The sequence below is a fragment of the Entelurus aequoreus genome, linkage group LG19 (assembly GCF_033978785.1).
Source record: "Entelurus aequoreus isolate RoL-2023_Sb linkage group LG19, RoL_Eaeq_v1.1, whole genome shotgun sequence".
Lineage (NCBI taxonomy): Eukaryota > Metazoa > Chordata > Actinopteri > Syngnathiformes > Syngnathidae > Entelurus > Entelurus aequoreus.
Window position 1 is genome coordinate 15,214,255 of NC_084749.1, and position 25,299 is coordinate 15,239,553.

The following is a 25,299-nucleotide window of genomic DNA, read 5'->3' on the forward strand; positions in this document are numbered from 1 at the left end:
ACACACATGATTAACACATTTTATACCCACTTTTCAATGATATCCACATATTATTTACCCATACTTCACATATATATTTAATACATATTCTTTACACATGCTTGTTACATACATACTTTACACATGCTTTGTGTATACTTTTACACACATGGTATATTCACATAATAACACATTTTATACACACTTTACAATAATATCCGCATGTATTTTACACATACTTCCGATGTATATACTTTACACACATACATTACATATATGCTTTACACATGCATTTCACATACTTTTACACACGGTATACACACATGATTAACACATTTTATACCCGCTTTTCAATGATATCCACATATTCTTTACCCATACTTCACATATATACTTTATACATATTCTTTACACATGCTTGTTACATACATACTTTACACATGATTTGTATATACTTTTACACACATGGTATATTCACATAATAACACATTTTATACACACTTTACAATAATATCCGCATGTATTTGACACATACTTCCGATGTATATACTTTACACACATACATTACATATATACTTTACACATACTTTTACACACGGTATACACACATGATTAACACATTTTATACCCACTTTTCAATGATATCCACATATTCTTTACCCATACTTCACATATATACTTTATATATATTCTTTACACATACTTGTTACATACATACTTTACACATGCTTTGTATATACTTTTACACACATGGTATATTCACATAACACATTTTATACACACTTTACAATAATATCCGCATGTATTTTACACATACTTCCGATGTATATACTTTACACACATACATTACATATATGCTTTACACATGCATTTCACATACTTTTGCACACGGTATACACACATGATTAACACATTTTATACCCACTTTTCAATGATATCCACATATTCTTTACCCATACTTCACATACATACTTTATACATATTAATTACACATGCTTTTTACATACATACTTTACACATGCTTTGTATATACTTTTACACACATGGTATATTCACATAATAACACATTTTATACACAATTTACAATAATATCCGCATGTATTTTACACATACTTCCGATGTATATACTTTACACACATACATTACATATATGCTTTACACATGCATTTCACATACTTTTGCACACGGTATACACACATGATTAACACATTTTATACCCACTTTTCAATGATATCCACATATTCTTTACCCATACTTCACATATATACTTTATACATATTCTTTACACATGCTTGTTACATACATACTTTACACATGCTTTGTATATACTTTTACACACATGGTATATTCACATAATAACACATTTTATACACACTTTACAATAATATCCGCATGTATTTTACACATACTTCCGATGTATATACTTTACACACATACATTACATATATGCTTTACACATGCATTTCACATACTTTTGCACACGGTATACACACATGATTAACACATTTTATACCCACTTTTCAATGATATCCACATATTATTTACCCATACTTCACATATATACTTTATACATATTCTTTACACATGCTTGTTACATACATACTTTACACATGCTTTGTATATACTTTTACACACATGGTATATTCACATAATAACACATTTTATACACACTTTACAATAATATCCGCATGTATTTGACACATACTTCCGATGTATATACTTTACACACAGACGTTACATACATACTTTACACATGCATTGCACATCATTTTACACACATGGTATACGCATTTTATACACACTCTCTATTGATATCTACTGATACTTTGGACATAAACTACACACATACTTTACACACATACACACTTTACACATGCACGTTACATACATACTTTACACATGCTTTGCACATACTATTACATACATGGTTCTTACACATACTATACACATTTTATACACACTTCACAGTAATATCCACATATACATTACTTATACTTCACATACTTGACACACATTAATTCTTTACACATATTTTACAGTTTTTGCACACACTTTACAATTACATCCACATATACTGTACTTTACTAATTATTTACATACATACTTAACATGCCTACTTTACGCATGCTTTACACATACTTGACGTGCATGCTATAAGCACATTTTACACATGTTTTGCACACACACACGTTTCACAATGATATTCACGTACCCTTTAGATTCAGTACATGCATACACATACTCTACACACATGCTCAACACAACTACGTAACACATATTACATATATAATAAACACAACTTTTTGGTTCTTTTGTCTGGAATAGCCCAGAAAAGGTGGCACAGATTATAGTTGTGTGCTGCGTGTTCCGCCTCATTTAAAAACTGCACCACGTTTGTACTTTTTATCAATTCCGCACGCAGTCTTACTAGATCACCCGCAACACGTCCACTAATGATAATATATATTTTTTTAATTATTACTTAGATCTTAAAAAATAAACCCATTGTATACGCACATAATTTACACACATGATATCCACACATTCTTTACACACACACACGCACTTGTGGAAATAAATAATAATGTTTGTTTAAAAAAAAATCAAGGGTTAAAAGGAGTCTTCCCAAAAATGTTCATTGGATACATCTTATGTTACATGCAAATTGTACAATTATTAATGACATGAGACTAAAATCATCAATGAGACAAAGACATACAGAAGTAGCAACAAATACATTGAATGATAAACAGTATGACAGATAATTAAATTACAAATATTACCAATTATTATGAACAGACGTTTGACACATCACAAGTGCACTATGTACATGTATAATATCTATTGATATATACGATACAACAAAGCTTTCATAAGACACAGTTGTAAATTCATGCAAATGATTGAATTATTTACGTATTATATATTGTACGTAATCTTTGTAATATTGTTCCTACAATACAAACGGGTCAACAGCTGACCTCTTAGACCACAGGTGTCAAACTCAAGGCCCGGGGGCCAGATCTGGCCCGCCACATCGTTTTATATGGCCCACGATCACCTGGAAATTATATGCGTCAATAGAGTGCCTCATATGTTCTTAGTAAATGTATTTTCTTTTTTCCATTTTGACAGAAAAAACTATACGCACTGCATGAAATTGCAACAAATATTAATACTCTTTCCAAATAATTTATTTTGTTAAAGTAAAAATAAATAGTTAAATATCTGTTTGACTTATGATGTTAAAGCTAAGTTATCCATCAAATTGTACACCATAAAATTACAATATATTTTACGGCAACATTTACAGCGTTTTTTACAGCGCGTTACTGTAAATTAAAAAAAAAAAAAAAAAATGTTTTTAAAGGTAAAATTTTGTTGACTGTTTTTTAACGATGCATTACGGGGAAAAATAACGGTACCACATTTTTTTTTACTGTAAAGAAACTGGCAGCTCAGTTGCAAGAATTTGAAAACAGTGGCACTGCTTTTCAATTTACGGTAATATGTTGTAAAAACCACCGTCAATTTTACTGTAAAATTATGGCAATTATTTCCGTAAAAAAACAAAAAACAGTGGCGTTAAAAAAAAAAAAGTTTAATTATTGTGAGTGAGGTGTCAGTTTTTTACTGTGAAATCTACATTTTCTTTTTACAGTGTGCATAAAAATATATGTAATTATAAATGCACAGTCACTTTTTGTATACATACTGTATATGCGTATCCTTGGTTTTATTTTTTCGTAACACTACTGTATTTGTGTATGTGGGTGTGTGTGTGTATGTATATATGCATATATATCCTTTTTTTTCCCCCTCCACTGACTGTTAAGATTAGTCTTATTGAAATGTGTCTTCTTGTTGTCTCCTTCCCCCTGTTGTTTGTGGTGTTTTGTGGGCATTTGCATTGTCAACATTTCAATGTATACTGCTGTATATATGTTGTCAAAATTAAAAATCCTAAATAAATCTTAAATAAGAAAAATAATAAATGCATAGACAAATTCATATATTATTCATTGTTACAAGCGGCCCTCTGATGGCAGCCATAACTGCAATGTGGCCCTCGATGAAAAGGAGTTTGACAACCCTGTCTTAGACAGTCTGCTTCACCCTGGGAAAGCGTCAAACCCCCAACAATAAGTATCTATTTATCTGTACAATACAGTATCGCTAAAAACGGCTCCTTTTCACTATTCATTCCTGTCACTAACTTGTCCAATCGCTCCGCCTCCGTTAGCTCTGTACAGTCTTGTGTACTTGCTACTTCTACTGGGTAGAAAAGGGAGCCTGTTTTAGACTGAGCACTGCTGCCGCCTGGCTGCAGACTTCTGTATGGTTCTAACACGAACGACTGGGGTATAGACACAAATTATGAAACTCTTTGGCCCTCAGAGATTTTCAAGACAGGAGATACCAGTCATGAGAGCCAAGAAGACTATGAGTTCCAGAAGAGAAATCCACAGGCAAAGAAACAACAAGGCTGGTTGCTAAGTAGGTTAGCGTCAAGGTTAATGGTTTCTAATAGTCAGGAACATCAATACTAGGGATGTTCGATAATGGCTTTTTGCCGATATCCGATATTCCGATATTGTCCAACTCTTTAATTGCAGATACCGATATCAACCGATATATACAGTCATGGAATTAACACATTATTATGCCTAATTTGGACAACCAGGTACTTTAAAAAATAAATAAATAAATAAAATAAGATAAATAAATTTAAAAAAAATTATTGAATAAAAAAGAAAGTAAAACAATATAAAAACAGTTGCATAGAAACTAGTAATTAATGAAAATGAGTAAAATTAACTGTTAAAGGTTAGTACTATTAGTGGACCAGCAGCACGCACAATCATGTGTGCTTACGGACTGTATCCCTTGCAGACTGTATTGATATATATTGATATATAATGTAGGAACCAGAATATTAATAACAGAAAGAAACAACATTTTTGTGTGAATGAGTGTAAATGGGGGGAGGGAGGTTTTTTGGGTTGGTGCACTAATTGGAGGTGTATCTTGTGTTTTTTATGCTGATTTAGTAAAAATAAAAATAAAATTCCAAAAAACACTCAAAAAAACGATATCGATAATAAAAAAAACGATAACGATAATTTCCGATATTACGTTTTAACGCATTTATCTCTAATCGATACACATGGTAAACACACTTCTGCAAAGTAGGATTATTATCAATAGATTGAATATTCACATAGTTATAGCATAAAGTGAACTTTTTAGGACAAGATAGTCATACGTACGGCCGAGATTACTTTGCTAAGTATACAAATAATCTGTATTTTTGAATGAAAGAAACTGCTTTTCTAAATATGTCCACCAGTGGTCGCAATAGCAATTCTTTGTATCCCGATAGCTTCAGAGGGGGCGGAGCTATGTGCCGTGTGTCAACACTTCTGTGTTTGGACACTACGTACATACACTGCTTATTAGTGACAGGATGGAAAATGTGGATTTTTACGTTCATGCCTTGATTGTCAAAGATGTTGTCGGTAATGGAACCTGTGACATTTCTACCGAAATTAATGTTTATGATCATTTGTGCATTTCGCGTTGTACTTATAACTGCGGACACCTTTTTATAGGTGCACATAAACATGCCAAAATAATAGGTATCCCCTTCTAACTTCATGTGTGATTAATGAACATGATGCTACACAAGTACAGAATAAACCACATGATGTTAGTACATCTGTTGAGGGAAATGAGTAAATTACATTAATAAAGATCCTGTGATTTGATATCATTATTCATAAACCCAAAGGGAAAAACGGTAGGAAATGGACGGATGGATTTTATCTTCTGATGGATTAAAAATGAGCACCAACAGGAGCATTTTAAAACTCTACCAGACTCAATTCCACCTAATATCATGAAGAACATGATCACATCATTTATCAAGAAAGTATCGATAACGGCAAATGAAGATAGAATACTATTACCTATATTAACATAAAAGTGTAAAAAAAACAACATTATAATTTGTACATGTTCAGAATGTGCTTGTTCTATTATTAAACAAATAAACAAAAATGTAAGTCGTCTTTATTTTTAATTTGTCATGCCGTGATTTTACCAGTCCGGCCCACTTTTGGAGTAGATTTTCCTCAGTGTGGGCCCTGAGCTAAAATGAGTTTGACACCCCAGGTTTAGATCCGTTTAAATGCACTATTTTACATAAATAGAGCCCTCTAAACAGGAAATAACACCCATGTAGTCACCTTTACACTTGTTTCACCCAATAAAGTAGCCTTGAGTGTGTTCTACTGTCAATCACAGTACTCACTGGTAGCTCATTGTTATGGCAGTCACCCGGCCACTACTACAGGGCCACGACGTGGAAATACTTAATCACATCCTTGGTAATTCCTCGCAGTCAGGACTGGGCTTGTGTGTGTTGAAACAACGGGCGTAAGTTGTTCTGCCAAAAGTTGACAGTCGCAGCTACGACCATTAGCCGTGTTGTTAGCATTCCGTGTTATCAGCGTGTCGTGGTGAAGATACAGTAACAGCAAGAGTAGAAGCAGTGTTGTCGTTCGCGGTGTTAGAACAACACCTCCCGGTAACACTCAACAGATAACTGCTTCACATAGTCTCACACCAAACACACTCTTGAATTTAGTCACAATCCATTTCCTTAGTTATTAGTTAGTATTGTTTATTTTATTATATATATATATTTGGCTATATATATATAATAAATCATAGAACATTACTGCCCCCTTGTGTCTGTGTCGTCAACTCCATCCCAGAAACATAACAGCTTGTTGACTTTTCTTTTTAACCATAGTGAAGATAATGATAAATTCATCATCTAAGTGTGGAACATAAGTCTTGTGCTGAAAGATACAAACATCCCATCAGCTGGCATCCCAGTGAGAGCAGACATTGCACAGTAAGTGATTGTTTTATCATGTTTATATTTTATATTTCCTGTTTAGCACCAAGCACTCCTTCTACATGATGCTTAATGATCCACTAGAGTTGGATCGGCTTATCACTCAGCGTCGAAAACTAGTAGCTCATCCTCCGTATAGTCAGGCTAAAAAATATAAACTTCTGGATCATAATTTGTCCCAAAGTAGTCGTCCTCGGCTATCATGAAAACTGCCATGATTAGTAGTATTTGTTGAAGGAAATAACGAACGTTGTGATGCGTCTGTGAAGTGAATGCACGCCCCCAAAAAAATGTCCTGGCAAAGCTTACAATGACCAAAATATGTAAAATATTGCATGTCTTTAATGTGCCTGTTACTACATTACATATAAACAGTACTCACAGAATGTACATAAAAATTGAAGGAGGTTTTTAGAATGCTTTATAGACGAAATAGAGCAAATCCTCATTGCCTCCATTGTGAGCTGACTCTTGCTAGTGTTTATTTACAAATTAGAATGCATAAAAAAAGAGGAAAAACATGCGTTGTTGCCTCAGATAAGGATTGTGAATGAGAGGCAAAATTCTAAAAAACAAAAAAGTGCAGTTGCCTTTTAAGGAGGGCTGTGAAACTTTGGGCACCACACGATTCGATTCTTGGGGGTAACGATTCGATTCGGAAACGATTCTCGATTCAAAATCAATACTTTTTTAATAACATTGGGTGCCAGTTTTCTGATTAACTAAATTCCTCCATACAATAGACAAATAGCTCTGATAAAATTCTATATTACTTCAAAGAAAACTGGTTTTGTTTCATACATTTCTACCTAAACATTTCATAAAGTCAAATACAAATAAGGCAACAAGAAAAGTAACAAACATTTCTCTTTTCTGAAGTAAATCTGTACAGCAGATATGAGCATGTACATCCCACAATATGGTTTGACTGAGTGGCTGGACAGGACAGATTTAGAAAAATTAAAAAGATCAATTTTTATGAATCGAATAAGAATGGTTACAAATAAGATTGTTGTTCATTTGAATTTTTTGTTATTGTTTTTATTGACAATCCTACCTAACCCAGAAAAGGAAGTCCCGCTAGATCAGACCTGGGCAAATTAAGCTTGTCCATCTGGCCTGCCAGACATTCCCAAAATATATTTTTGGGGTCTTTAAGATGGAAAGTGTAGCTGCCATTATGATGTGCAGTGAAGTTTTCAAACTACCGTAAGTCTTGAACTATACAAAGTATTTCAACGGTTGGAATCTGCGCCTTTGCATGATATACTAGTTACTATGGTCATCTAATTAATTACTATGGTCATCTAATTAGTCACTATGGTCATCTAATTAGTTACTATGGCAATCTAAGTCACAGCAGCTCAGATGAGGCACCAAGCAGTGTGGGTGGGGAGCGTTTCCAGAGCCTGAAATGTGGGTGTCAGGGACAGACGGGGAAAAAGGTGATTTGTACAAGAAAGTTCTAAAGATTAGTGATATATCAGATGTATCAGATTGTATGTGTGGTTTTTTTTACCCTTCGCGCCTGTGTTTACCCTGTGTTTGTTGCTGAGATAGGCTCCAGAAACCCCTTCGCGACCCCGATAGGGACAAGCAGTAGGAAATGGATGGATGGATGGATGGATGTTGCATTTTTGTTGCGTTTTGCTTGATTGTAAAATATGTCGATCGAGAGGGGGTGTGACGTTCATATGTTGTCAATATTCAGTGTTTTATCGTTCATAGTTAATATTGTAAATCCCACATTCTTTATTTTTATGTACATTCTGGGTGTCTCATTCAGTAAAAAAATTTTTAAAAATTCCATTCCGTTTTTAAGGCGGTCTGTCATAACGTTTTTAGCATTCAATCAGACGTTATTGTGAGGTTTTGTATTAGTGTTCCTAAAAATAGATATACCGGCCCCCAGACACATTTTTTTCTCTCAAAATTTGGCCCCTGGGTCAAAATAATTGCCCAGGCCTGCGCTACACTGCAAAAACTGAAATCTAAGTAAGATTAAATATCTCAAATAAGGGTGATATTTGCTTATTTTCTGTCTGATAAGATAATTCTTCTCACTAAGCAGATTTTATGTTAGAGTCTTTTACTTGTTTTAAGTGTTTTGGTCCTAAATGATCTCAGTAAGATATTACAGCTTGTTGCTGAGATTTGATGACCTACACTACTGTTCAAAAGTTTGGAGTCACATTGAAATGTCCTTATTTTTGAAGGAAAAGCACTGTACTTTTCAATGAACATAACTTTAATTAAACTAGTCTTAACTTTAAAGAAATACACTCTATACATTGCTAATGTGGTAAATGACTATTCTAGCTGAAAATGTCTGTTTTTTGGTGCAATATCTACATAGGTGTATAGAGGCCCATTTCCAGCAACTATCACTCCAGTGTTCTAATGGTACAATGTGTTTGCTCATTGGCTCGGAAGGCTAATTGATGATTAGAAAACCCTTGTGCAATCATGTTCGCACATCTGAAAACAGTTGAGCTCGTTACAGAAGCTACAAAACTGACCTTCCTTTGAGCAGATTGAGTTTCTGGAGCATCACATTTGTGGGGTCAATTAAACGCTCAAAATGGCCAGAAAAAGAGAACTTTCATCTGAAACTCGACAGTCTATTCTTGTTCTTAGAAATGAAGGCTATTCCACAAAATTGTTTGAGTGACCCCAAACTTTTGAACGGTAGTGTATATTGAGTAAAACATGCTTGAAACTAGAATATCAACTGATGCAAAGCTGTGTCATTAACACTCACAAGTATAAAACTACTTTTTTAAAGTAACAATTTCTTACTTCAAGCATGAACAAAAAAATCATGATGCCGAGTGCATATCATTATGTCAAGATAATGGCATTAGCATTTACTTAATTTAAGAATATTTTTCAACATATTGAGCAAAAAGGTCTCCTATTTGTTTTTTCTACCAAGAAAAGTGCACTTGTTATTAGTGAGAATATACTTATTTGAAGGTATTTTTGGGTTCATTGAGGTTAGCTAATTTGACTTGTTTTGGAAAGTCTTGACAAGCCAAATTTTCTTGTTCTACTGGCAGATAATTTTGCTTAGTTCAAATAAAATAACCCTCCTTTTTTTATTTTTTTTAATCGTTTTTGAACACTGACTTTGTGCAGTGTAGATGAATGTCTTTATCGACCGCCACTACAAAATAATAGAATATTAGCCAAATACTGCACTGTAGAAGGTAATAAACATAAATACTGTAAGACTTAATTTGACACTTAATTTAAGCAAAACTATGCAGAATATGCTTTAAAAAAAAAAACAAATGGAGTGAAGCCACAATAGTTGTAGTGCTATGTGACAACATACAACATTATCTTTTCAAAATAAAAGTGATAAAAGTGATATCCTGGAAAAAAGAAGGAAATGAATGAGACGTAAAAAGAGAAAGTAAAAAAAGCAGGGTAAGAAGAGCAGTACGTCACCTTTTGCTGGACAAGACACAAACAAGATGGAGACAACAGCACGATAACACAACAGCATAATAAATACCAGGGGTAGCGGAAAATTGGAATTGCGATTCTTATTTATCACGATTCTGAATCAAGGTAACTGCGGCCAAAGTGTATTGTTCAAGTCGTGCAGCGCTACCAACGTTAGCTCGCGAGCTAGATGTTGCTGTTGTTTTAGCATGAAGCTACAATACAGTCAGCTAGTTGTAGTGGAAAATTGGAATTGCGATTCTTATTTATCACGATTCTGAATCGAGGTAACTGCGGCCAAAGTGTATTGTTCAAGCCGTGCAGCGCTACCAACGTTAGCTCGCTAGCTAGATGTTGCTGTTGTTTTAGCATGAAGCTACAATACAGTCAGCTAGTAGTCGCGGGAGGAAAACCTTTGGGCGCACTTCCGATTCTACAATTTTCCAGGTAAGAAGGAGCTTAAGATGACATATACGGTGTGGAAAATGTGAAAAATAAAAACTACTTCAAATGCGATTGTCAGGGTTTTCCCTGACAGTTTGGTCAAGTTTTAGTTTTCCTCTGCTATGTCTTTGTTTCCTGTCTTTAGTTCCTGTCAGCACTCTTATTTTGATTCAGTTTCCTGTTTGTTCCCTGAGTGCTTTGTCCCCTCAGCTGTGGCTGATTGGCACCTGGCCACACCTGGTGCGAGTCAGCCAGCTCTTATTTAAACCTGTCCTGCCCTCCAGTCACGGCTGGATCATTGTCATTGTAGTGTCTACCTGTCTATGTCACTACTACCTGTCATTTATACGTGTTGTTGTAGCTCTGTCTACTTCTGTCCACTCTGTTCCTATCATAGTTCTTCCTGCTCGTTTCTTGCCTCGTGAGTTTTGTTTATTCGTGTCACAGTAAGTGTTTTTGTTTCTTGTCCACAGTTAGCCTTTGTGCTATTTTTGTTTATATCCTAGTTTGTTCTCCGCCTTGTGCGCGCCTTTTGTTTGTTCCCTTTTGTTTGTTTTTTGCCATAGTATCTTAATTAAATCATGTTTTCCTGTTCAATGCCTGCTGTCTCTGCATCTTGGGGTTCGTCACCTACAAACTCTGACAGCGATAGCCCGTATCTTACGCCGTCACCATTTTACCATGAATTGATTAACGTGGACCCCGACTTAAACAAGTTGAAAAACTTATTCGGGTGTTACCATTTAGTTGTCAATTGTACGGAATACGTACTGTACTGTGCAATCTACTAATAAAAGTTTCAATCAATCAATCAATCAATGCCTACTGAGCCTATGGTGCTGTTAAGTTATTGTGGCTCAATTTGCCTTAATTTTTTTCATGTTAATGTATTATTATTTAATATATATTATTGTTTTAGTTGCTTAAGAGATATTCCTGGCTCTGAATTTGCTCATTGCTATTTTTATGTTTTTGTGCATTATTTGTTGCCATCATCATTAAACGAACAGGTTACTCATCAGTTACTCAGTACTTGAGTATTTTTTCACAACATACTTTTTACTTTGACTGAAGTAAATATCTGGGTGACTACTACTTACTTTTACTTGAGTAATAAATCTCTAAAGTAACAGTACTCTTACTTGAGTACAATTTCTGGCTACTCTACCCACCTCTGCTTACTATGAATATTAAAGTCATTATTATTAGAGGTGGCTACCAAATTTGGTACCTTCTTAGCTACTACGGTTGTACGTTATAAAGTAGTACGAGCAAGCGACGCATGTTAGCCAACGCATACGCGCGGTGTTCTTACAAGCAGACAAAATGTGTAGACATAAGAGGGAGAATTGACGTATTTTGGCTTAAAAACAAATGATAAAGGTGAAGCTTTTCACTCTGGAAGAGGTAAGGGTGTAACGGTACACAAAAATTTGGGTTCGGTACGTACCTCGGTTTAGAGGTCACGGTTCGGTTCATTTTCGGTACAGTAAGAAAACAACAAAATATAAATTTTTTGGTTATTTATTTACCAAATTTGTAAACAATGGCTTTGTCCTTTTAACATTGGGAACACTATAATAATTCTGCCCAAAAATAGAAACAGCTCTGTGTGTGATGGATGTGAGCCACCACAAGGCTGATCAGTGCAACAGCAGGCAGTCATGAATGCTAAGCATAGCAATAACATACATATACACACAGGGTCCATTGCCAGGGTTCATGTGGTCAACATATATCAAATAAAAAATAAATAAGATAAGGCTCAGAAGGGTTTCTTAACAAAACATTTCTACATATAAAGTGCTTTTTTTGATTGATTGATTGATTGAGACTTTTATTAGTAGATTGCACAGTACAGTACATATTCCGTACAATTGACCACTAAATGGTAACACCCGAATACGTTTTTCAACTTGTTTAAGTCAGGGTCCACGTTAATCAACATTAAACTGCCTCAAGTTGTTGCTCAGATTAAATAAAATGACAAAACTTTTCTTCTACATACAAAAAGTGCAACATTAAACAGTTTCAAGTCAACTCAGCCTCAGATTAATTTTTAATCCTTGTGACTTTCACTCAATCTTCATGTTTTTTTTTTTTTACCAGCAAATCAGTTTATCCACATTGTCTGTAGAAAGAAGAAGTGGGTCAAAATCTAGTTTTTCATGCAATATGGTCTTAAATCTGCTGCTATAAAAACACCAACGGCATTTGTTATTGCTTTAGCCCTGCCTGACTCGCCGAGGAGAGGCTGCTTGAATGCTACACAGACAAAAGCTGTAACGATAAAATCTTTTGTAATTTTTTATATTGTTTTTAAACTCCGGAAATACGTCCCTAGACACAGTAGAACTTTAATTATGACCAATGTATGATCTTGTAACGACTTGGTATTGGATTGATAACATAATTCGTAGTATCACCCAAAACTAATGTAAAATATCCAAACAACAGACAAATGAGTGATTATTACATTTGAACAGCAGTGTAGATAAAACATGTTAAAACATCAAGTAAGCAGATATTAACAGTAAATGAACAACTAGATCAATAATCGATTTTCTACAGCTTGTCCCTCTTAATTTTTACAGAATTGAATGATAAATGACACAATATGTTACTGCATACATCAGCAGCCTTTGTTGGCTTACTTACTACTACAAGTGAAGGTGTTTAGTGTGTTTACTGTGTTATTTAATACCTTTTTTTATGCAATATGAAACACATGTTTAATATATCATATGATTTTTCGTTGAAATACATTTTGTTTGAGGTCCCCTATATTTTGAAAAGTATCGAAATACATTTGAGTACTGATACCGGTACTAAAATATTGGTATGGGGACAACCCTAATAGCCACCGAACCCATTGTGTCCAATTTACATCAAATCAAGTGATACCGTATTTTGATACTTTTGTTGCGCTTGATGTCACGTCCGGATTAAGCACAAAACGCACAAATATTTTAATCGGACTTCCTTGACGTAGTTGCGATTTTCCATGCCGACTAGGCAAAGCACGCCTGATAGAACGCATTCAGATCCAAGGCTCCACTTTTCAAAATGCGCTAGCCCGATGCTAATTTACATTGGATATACCGTAATAGGGCTGTGAATCTTTGATTTGATTTTTCGGGGTAAAGATTCGAATTAGAAGAGATTCTCAATTCATAATCAATACTTTTTTTTAACTACATCAACAATATGATTTACCTGGCTGGAAAGGAAAGATAAAAAAATTAATTAATTAATAAAAAATAAAAAATAAAATTTAAACAAATAAATGAATCTAAAAAATATATATATAGTATCTTTTAAAAGTTGATTTTCAAATGAATCAAGATTTTTATTTGTAACAATTCCTAATTGATTAAAAAAAATCGATTAGAAAAAAATATATGTATATATATATATATATATATATATATATATATATATATATATATATATATATATATATATATATATATATATATATATATATATATATATATATATGTATATATACATGTATATATATATATATATTTTTATATATATATTTTTTAAATTATTTTATTTTATTATTTTTTTATATATACAGTATTTATTTATTTTTTCCGATTATTCTCTTTTTAATCATTACAAATAAGAATCACGATTCATTTGAAAAACTTTCTCTTTTTTTTGAAACCCCTAAGCCATATACATTATACTGATTAGCATTAGCGATTTTACATGGCGATTTCAACACCTGCAAATTTTTTAATGAAAAAAAGAAGATGTAGTTACAATGAAACAGCTGGTGAATATTAAATACAACGTTTGCAGTATAAAACATTTTGTAGGAATCAACAAAAGTCAAATGTGGTGCCTTCCACCTAATGGCAAAGACTACTTCCTGACTGCGGCAACACACATAGGACAAACTGAAATGAAGGCATACTTGCAAATAATATTTAGAAGCGTAGGAAAACAAAACATAACAGATTGACAGTACAGTTATCTGTATCAACGCACTGTTTAAATGTTAAATATGTTTTATCATTATAAAGCAAATCAACATTTATGATCACACAAACACAAAAGTATGGAAAGTTGGTACCATTCGGTATCGATATCGATTACCGGAAGCTCGCCACAAGATTTTGAGGAGCACACCAACGTGTCAAAGAATATTTGCTTCAACGATTTCCGACATTATGCCTACATTTAATGACAAATGACCACAAAATATCATAAAGACAATAACTGCACTGTTGGAGTGGAGATCTGATTCCCAAATGAAGTACAATTTAAGTGTTTCCAGTAGTAAAAAAACACCACAAACTTCTCCTTTTCTTTTCAATGTATCTCTAATAATAGTGATGAACGTTAAAGGAATATTTTTATATCCATTAAAGTATAGTTGTATGTTAGCGTGTTATAAACGTGATTGGACGAATAAAAATGAACTAACTTATTGAGTACCAGCAGAAATGTTCATTTTATAAACGGTAAATGTTAGTGTTGAGTAGCCACGTACTGCACGTACTGTACGTAGATACTTGGTTGAAAACTTGTCTCCGCTATTTTCTGCCTAAATCAATCAATTGTTGAGAGAAACATGTTTTATGTTATTATAGCGTCACCCTGCGAATGATTGACATGTCAGCGGCTCACATTAGATTCAATTACAAGCGCATAGCTTGAAAAAGTAGCCGACCTTTCACCTTTTCTTCCAAAACCAAAAGTCAAATGACGTCAATTACATAAATGACTCTCCTTTTTTTCAACTCTTTTGGCCACGAGCCAAAGCGTTCAATTATTCTATTATTATATAAATGATGATTTACATGGACTTTGAAATGTTTCACATATTTTTACTGCGTCTCATGCAAGTGTACGCATATTTTTTGGACTTTGTTTAGCATGTTCCCAGTCATCTAAACCATGATGATAACGCAAATGTTACAATTATTACAGTATTAATCTTCATTGAAGTTATTATTGGCAATAATAACTTGGCATATCACAGCATTAATTTTAATACTTTATTAATTCACACCAAAGTTTATATTGTCAAATGTTACATTTATTACAGTATTAATCTTCGTTCAAATTATTATTGTTTATTATTGTCACATCACAATGTTTTTGGCACATGTTACATTATTACAGTATTATTTTACATTCAAGTTATTACTGTCAAATTTTACAGTAATCACAGTATTATTCTAAAACAAAACTAATATTGTCAAATGTTATATTCATTAGAAGAGTAATCTACATTTAAGTTATTATCGTCAAATATATATTCATTACAGTGTACACCACAAAGTTATTCTCTTCAAATATTACATTAATGGCAGTATTAATCTACAACAAAGTTTTTTATTGTCAAATGTTACATGTACTACAGTAGTATTGTACATTCAAGGTATTATTGTCAAATGTCGCATTTATTATAGTATTAATCTACATTCAAATTAGCATCATCAAATGTACATTAACAACAGCATTGACCTATAACAACATTATTATTGTCAAATCACTTAAATGCTATATTAATTACAATGTTAATAAACTTTCAAGTTATTATTGTCAAATGTTACTTTAATTACAGTATTAATATGTGTTCACATTATTGTCAAGTGTTACATTTATTACAGTATTAATATGTGTTCAAATTATTGTTGTCAAATGTTACATTTATTTCAGTATTAATGTACAACAAATGTTTTATTGTCCAATATTACATTGATCACAGCATTTAAGCTGCATAATAGCAATAATTACATAAATGGGTCTATAATTATAGCTCATTAAAAATACTTTTCCACCCCTTATTAGGAAAAAATATAAAACGTTATTTTTTTAAAATGCTAATTATAATATTACGCACTTTCAAAGGCACCCGTGTCCAAACCGTTTCAACTGACGGCTGCATAATTCAATTTTATTATTTTTAAAAAAACAGGCTAAAACCAACAAATTCATTATAATAATTTTAACATTAATAATAATTGTTAAGTATTATATAGTTCAAGAAAAATTGGCTTGTCAGCCTTTTGGTTAAGTGACAGAGCGTATTATTTCTTGAATGTTAAAATGTATTTAGACAATAATATGTATGTTATATTTAATTCTGAATTTAAATTAATCTATGTATTATTTCCATTTCCTCAGTTACTGACACTTCACTTATTCAAACAATCCAATGTCGAACAATTAACAATTAACACGTTCCCTAAAAAAAAACATTCTTATTGAAAATGAATGTATAATTTTCCAACAAGAAAACATTAAACTTATTCAAGAGATACAGGATAATAATTTTCTAATAATTTTCTTTTTAGCTTCATCCCTTCATCACAATTTTCACACAAATGATCTTCTAACTGTTAATAAAATATCCTCTTTTTTTGTCCTTACTTGAAACCTTAATGCTATTTTTTACCTTTTTAGTATTTTTTATTTTCCTATGTAATTTCAAAATACTTGTACTAAAGCAACATGACGGAAATACAGTACACAAAGTTAATATAAAGTGATGTGTTGTGTATTGTAATAATATTGTAAATATTGATTTCCATCCTAATAATAATAATATTAATGCCACAATAAATCAGAGTCATGGTATGTGTTGTTATTGTTTAAAGACAAGCGTGTTAATGATGACAAACGATTAGGGTCAGATGGTGTGAGAGTGTTTGACAGGCGGAAAATAAGCTGAAATTAACGACGTGACCTAAAACCACTTCCACTCCGTCACGACGCTCATTTTGAGCCTTTAAGATAACAACAACACCCATTAAACCCTAAAAAATTTCCTTTTTCTTCTCGCTCCTTGCTGCGACAGAGAGACTTTTTGTTTGTTGAACTTTTACTCCGGCGTCCTTTTGGACTACTGGAAAAAACACATTTAAGCCCACCTTCAAAGGCCAAAATATCGCGTGCATAAAACTTTACACGGTTGCCCCCACAGTTTGGACACACAACTATTTTGTACAAAAAAAATACATAATTATTTTTTAAAAAATTAACAAGAATAACAAATATACTTTTTTTTTTTAAAACCTACCTACCTATTGTACATATATATATGTATGTATATATATATATATATATATATATATATATATATATATATATATATATATATATATATATATATATATATATATTATGTTTACAAAAATACACTTTAATTATACTTTTTAAATGCATGTTAATATATATATATATATATATATATATATATATATATATATATATATATATATATATATATATATATATATATATATATATATATATATATATATATATATAAATATATATATATATTTGTGTGTGTGTGTGTGTGCGTGTATATATATAAATATATATATACCAACATACATTTAAATATATGTATATATATATATATACATACATATATACCAACATACATTTAAATATATATATTTATATATACCAACATACATTTAAATATATGTATATATATACATACATGTATACCAACATACATTTACATATATATATATATATATATATATATATATATATATCAACATACATTTAAATATATGTACAGTATATATATACATACATATATACCAACATACATTTAAATATATATATATATATATAGCAACATACATTTAAATATGTGTATATACTGTATATATATACATACATATATACCAACACACATTTAAAAAGTGTAATTAAATTGTACTTTTGTAAACATAGTGTATATTTTAACACCCGCTATATATATATATATATATATATATATATATATATATATATATATACCAACATACATTTAAATATATATATACATACCAACATACATTTAAATATATGTATATATATACATACATATATACCAACATACATTTAAATATATATATATATATATACCACCATACATTTAAATATATGTATATATATACATACATATATACCAACATACATTTAAATATATATATATATATACCAACATACATTTAAATATGTGTATATACTGTATATATATACATACATATATACCAACACACATTTAAAAAGTGTAATTAAATTGTACTTTTGTAAACATAATGTCTATTTTAACACCCACTATAATAAAAGTGATATTATTACATGAAGTATTATGATGCACTGGAAAAAAATCAATCAAAGTATTGGATCGGTTGTATTATTGACGATGAAGCTACTTACTGTCCTGTTGGTTGGTGTCGCTCCCGCTGGTGAGTCCCGGAGACTCCAGTAAACTTCTCCCGGCCTCGCCGACACTCTCGTCGGCCTGAGAGCCCACCATCTCCCCGGCTTCTTCCAGATCCAGAAGGTGGCTCACGGAGAAGTTCTTCTTGGCTTGCAAGTGGTCCAGGTTGGCGGTGACGGGACTCTCCAAGCGGTTCCGGTCCATTCCATGTGTGTAACTGGACGTCATGACAGCGAGGGAAGGGAAGAAAAAAAAGAACCCCAACTGAAAAAAGAAATAGATCCTTGCTTTGCAGGGCGTCTCTTTTCCGTTGGACAAAAGACCAAAAAATACGAGCCTTGGAGGCTCGAAGAAAAAAGGCGAAAGTTTCTCCCTGCGTCGTTCCCGCAATCAGAGCTTCAAAGTCAATCCATACACCGAAAAAACACAACAAGTTTGTTGTCAAACTTTAGCAATGTTTTCTAAAAGCTCCTCTTGGACTTGTCTTCACTCACTGCTGGAGTCACATGTGAGCAGAAAGAGACGCTGCCCCTTCTGATGACGACCAGATGTGTCCGCAACGCCTGCCCCGCTGCAGGAATGATGCACCAATGATGCAGGACCCAAGCAGCAGTGAGGCAGTGACTATATAGTAATAAAGCAGTAATAATGCAGTAGTAATATAGTAATAGCGTAGTAATGAATGAGGAATAACGCAGCCGCAATACAGTAACAATGCAATAAAAAGGCGCTATCGATTAGGCAGTATTAACGCAGTAATAAGGCGGTATTAAAGTGGTAACGATGCAGTAGAAGTAGGCTGGGCGCGTGTCCTTCAGGCTATCAAGCTGCGCTCTTCCTTTCCGTCAAATGAAAAGTTTTGCTTGTGTGGAAATAACTTTTAAAACAACCTTCAGCAAGTCTCCTCCCCTTTGGAAGAAATTGCAGCAGGAGGAAGAACAACAACTTCGTCGCTCTGCTTCTCCTCAAAAAACTTACAAGTTATACACAAAGTTAATTTAGCTGTACCCAACCCTTACCCTAACCCTACCACCGCGTATCTTAAGTCTGGACGTTTATTATGCAGTACACTCATAATATACACACATGATATACACTCATAAAATAAACCTATAATATACACTTACAATATACACTAATAAAATACACTCATGATATACACATATGACATACACTCATAATATACACTCACAATATACACTTATAATATACACTTACAATATACACTCATAAAATACACTCATAATAAACACTCATGATATACACATATGACATACACTCATAATATACACTTACAATATACACTCATAAAATACACTCATAATAAACACTCATGATATACACATATGACATACACTCATAATATACACTTACAATATACACTCATAAAATACACTCATGATATACACATATGACATACACTCATAATATATACACATGATATACACTCATAAAATAAACCTATAATATACACTTACAATATACACTAATAAAATACACTCATGATGTACACATATGACATACACTCATAATATACACTCACAATATACACTTATAATATACACTTACAATATACACTCATAAAATACACTCATAATAAACACTCATGATATACACATATGACATACACCCATAATATACACTTACAATATACACTCATAAAATACACTCATAATAAACACTCATGATATACACATATGACATACACTCATAATATACACTCACAATATACACTTATAATATACACTCATAAAATACACTCATAATAAACACTCATGATATACACATATGACATACACTTATAATATACACTTACAATATACACTCATAAAATACACTCATGATATACACATATGACATACACTCATAATATACACCCACAATATACACTTATAATATACACTTACAATATACACTCATAAAATACACTCATAATAAACACTCATGATATACACATAGGACATACACTCATAATATACACTTACAATATACACTTATAATATACACTTACAATATACACTCATAAATACACTCATGATATTCACATATGACATACACTCATAATATACACACAGGATATACACTCATAAAATAAACCTATAATATACACCTACAATATACACTAATAAAATACACTCATGATATACACATTTGACATACACTCATATTATACAATAACAATATACACTTATAATATATACACTTACAATATACACTCATAAAATACACTCATGATATACACACTTGACATACACTCATAATATACATTCACAATATACACTTATAATATATACACTTACAATATACACTCATAAAATACACTCGTAATAGACACTCATGATATACACAAATGACATGCACTCAAAATATACACTCATAAAATACACACATAATATACAAACATAATATACACTGATAATATACACTTACAGTGTATACTCATAAAATACATTTATAATACACACTCATAATAAACAAACATAATATACACTTACACTCATAATATAAATGTATAATTTACACTTACAATAAACACTCATAAAATAGATTCATAGTAGACACACCCTTTGTGTGTGTGTATATTATCTTTGTATATTATGAGTGTATATTATATAAACTCATAATGTACAGACATAATATAAAATAGGTTCATAATATACACACCTGACATACACGTACTATATACACTCATAATATACACTTAAGATTTACACTCATAATATACACTCAAAAATAGACACTCATTATATACGCTAATAAACACATTTAATGTATACCCTCATAATACACATTTATTATGTACACTCATAATATACACATTTTATATATATTCATGATTTACACTCACATTTTATACAAACATATATACACTTTAAATATACACTTATAATATATTCAAATAATATACACATTTAATATACATTCATAATATAAATATTTTATATACTCTCATATACATATTTTATATACATACATGATATACACTCATAATATACATTCATAATATGCACATTTAATATAGACTTATATACACTTTAAATATACACGTATAATATATGCACATAATATACGCATTTAATTAACTCTTATAAACTTGATATGCAATAATATACACTTTTAATTACATCTATAATATACACATAATATAAACATATGATATGCACTTATAATGTACACATACTATACTGGTACATACATTCATTATACAAAACATATTTCAAGTAATAATAATTACATTTTATCATAATTTATTAATTTGTTGCACAAACATTAAATAATTATCAAAAATTGATTACATTAAGAAGTAATAAACACATTTAATGTAAACCCTCATAATACACATTTATGATGTACACTCATAATATACACATTTTATATACATTTATGATTTACACTCATATGATCATATTATACACATTTTATACAAACATATATATACACTTTAAATATACACTTATAATATATTCAAATAATATACACATTTAATTTACATTCATAATATACATATTGTATATACTCTCATATACATATTTTATATACATACAATATAGACACTCATAATATACATTCATAATATGCACATTTAGTATAGACTTATATACACTTTAAATATACACGTGTAATATATGCACATAATATACGCATTTAATTTACTCTTATAGACTTGATATACAAAGAATATACATCAATAATATTATATTACACATAAAATACACACATAATATACACTTGTAATATACACATAGAACAATATAATATACACTTTTAATTACATCTATAATATACACGTAATATAAACATATGATATGCACTTATAATGTCCACATACTGTACAAAACATATTTCAAGTAATAATAATTACATTTTATCATAATTCATTAATGTGGTGCACAAACATTAAATAATTATCAAAAATGTATTAAATTAAGAAGTATCAACATTTATTGAATTAAATATATATTTTACATTACTTACTTTTTTATAATGTTAACAATAAATACATATTATTTAATATATATATATATATATATATATATATATATATATATATATATATATATATATATATATATATATATATAGTATTTATTTATAGCTTAGATATTAGATTCACAAACATATTCATAATGTTTTTATAACCTTATGTTAGATGGATGTTGCCTATGATAGCAGTCATAAAAAATGTCCATAAAAGCAGAGTGTGCATTACCGCCGCTGCAAAAAGGTGAGGTGTGGCAGAGTGCAGAACAACTCCACAAGCATGCAGCCGAGCCTTTGACTAGCAGGAGTCATAACGAGCGATGCCGCTGAGACAACCCGGCTCGGAGACCTTTGGTCGCCTCTTACTGGGTTCACTGTGACATTCACTGCGCCAACTAGTGGTGACGAGGAGCCTAACACCATTTTTTTCCTCGCTAACTAAAGCATAACGATCGTCTAAAGAAAACTTGTATCCCAAATAAAGTGTGAGCTGGGACACTCACTGATGATTAACATTGTTATTATTTTTGCCTTTTAAAAATAATAGCCATACATTCACTGTACAAAACATACATATACACATACTGTACATATACATACATACACTCATGCACATAATAATTTGTTGTTGCCCTAGGGGGGAACTGGGTAACACATGGCACACTGACAAAGCTTAACCTATTGTTACTATAACAATCCACAAGGTTAATATAGGTTGCTTCTCTTTCTTCCCCTCCATTTTTCTGCATTCTTTTGTATCTCTAGTTATCATTACGTATATGTATTGTTGCATTTGAACAACTGTATTGTTGATAATAGAGGTCAATTATTGGTATTGTTCATTATCAATAGCGCTATTTCTATTGGTATTTGTATTGCTCCATTTGTAGTGTAATAATGCTCATTGTCATTTATGTATTGTTATTTATTTCGCTAACTGCTTCTTTGCTAGCACTTTTACCATCATATTTGTACATGTCGTATTTGCTGATGTTGCTCTATTGTTGTTGTTGTTGTGTTTGCTGTTGTTGTTTTTATCTCTCTGTCTAATCCCCCTCTTGTCTCCACAATTTCCCCCTCTGTCTTCCTTTTTTTCCTCTTTCTATCCCCTCCTGCTCCGGCCCGGCTGCACCAAATGATAATATACACTACCGTTCAAAAGTTTGGGGTCACATTGAAATGTCCTTATTTTTGAAGGAAAAGCACTGTACTTTTCAATGAAGATAACTTTAAACTAGTCTTAACTTTAAAGAAATACACTCTACACATTGCTAATGTGGTAAATGACTATTCTAGCTGCAAATGTCTGGTTTTTGGTGCAATATCTACATAGGTGTATAGAGGCCCATTTCCAGCAACTATCACTCCAGTGTTCTAATGGTACAATGTGTTTGCTCATTAGCTCAGAAGGCTAATTGATGATTAGAAAACCCTTGTGCAATCATGTTCACACATCTGAAAACAGTTTAGCTCGTTACAGAAGCTACAAAACTGACCTTCCTTTGAGCAGATTGAGTTTCTGGAGCATCACATTTGTGGGGTCAATTAAACGCTCAAAATGGCCAGAAAAAGAGAACTTTCATCTGAAACTCGACAGTCTATTCTTGTTCTTAGAAATGAAGGCTATTCCACAAAATTGTTTGGGTGACCCCAAACTTTTGAACGTTAGTGTAAATGCATTTAATAAAGTCAAATACAAATAAGGTAACAAGAGAAGTATCCTGCACTTCTCTTTTGTAAAGTAAATCTGAACAGCCGATATGGGCATCTACATCAACTATATGATTTGCCTGAGAAGCTGGACAGGACAAAAAAATATATAATAAAATAAAATAAAAATTAAAAAATATATATATAAAATTTTTTAAAAAACAAAAAAAAAAAAAAAAAAAAAAAACCTATTCATGCAATTTAGATGATGACATAATCAAAATTAGCCTACATTTTGTGTCACATGTGTATGATTTATGATGCCTATGTTAAATTCGATATTTTTTTCCTTCTTAAAGCCAGAAATAGCAGCCATTATCCATCTTTGTTAAAGCCCAAATTACAAGAAAAAAACCCCTCATGTTTTTAAATTTCTCTCCTGCGAGCAATTTTTTACTCGATTTAGGAAATTAGGCATGGGTGTATTTCTATCAAAGCCTCTGGATGTTCCCGCTCGTCGTTTGGATTCTTCTTCTTTTTTTTGACAAGCAGCCGTGACGAGCATTTTTTCAACATTACGTTTCTCCTTCAATTTCAGGGCATCTGCCGAGTCATTGTCAAGATGGCCGACAGCAGCCGCACGACAGGCCTCCCCACCCGCTAAAATTATTCTTGC

At 31.8% G+C, this 25,299-nt stretch overlaps 1 protein-coding gene across 1 annotated transcript in view; it reads right to left on the bottom strand.

Moving 5' to 3' along the window:
* Nucleotides 1–19,827, bottom strand: part of prrx1b (paired related homeobox 1b) — a 34,290-nt gene extending 14,463 nt beyond the window's left edge. The window contains exon 1 of the mRNA XM_062027503.1: nt 18,989–19,827. Within this exon, the coding sequence (XP_061883487.1) occupies nt 18,989–19,220 (232 nt within the window). The 5' untranslated portion in view covers nt 19,221–19,827. The remainder of the gene's footprint in view (nt 1–18,988) is intronic.
* Nucleotides 19,828–25,299: the final 5,472 nt, after the last annotated feature.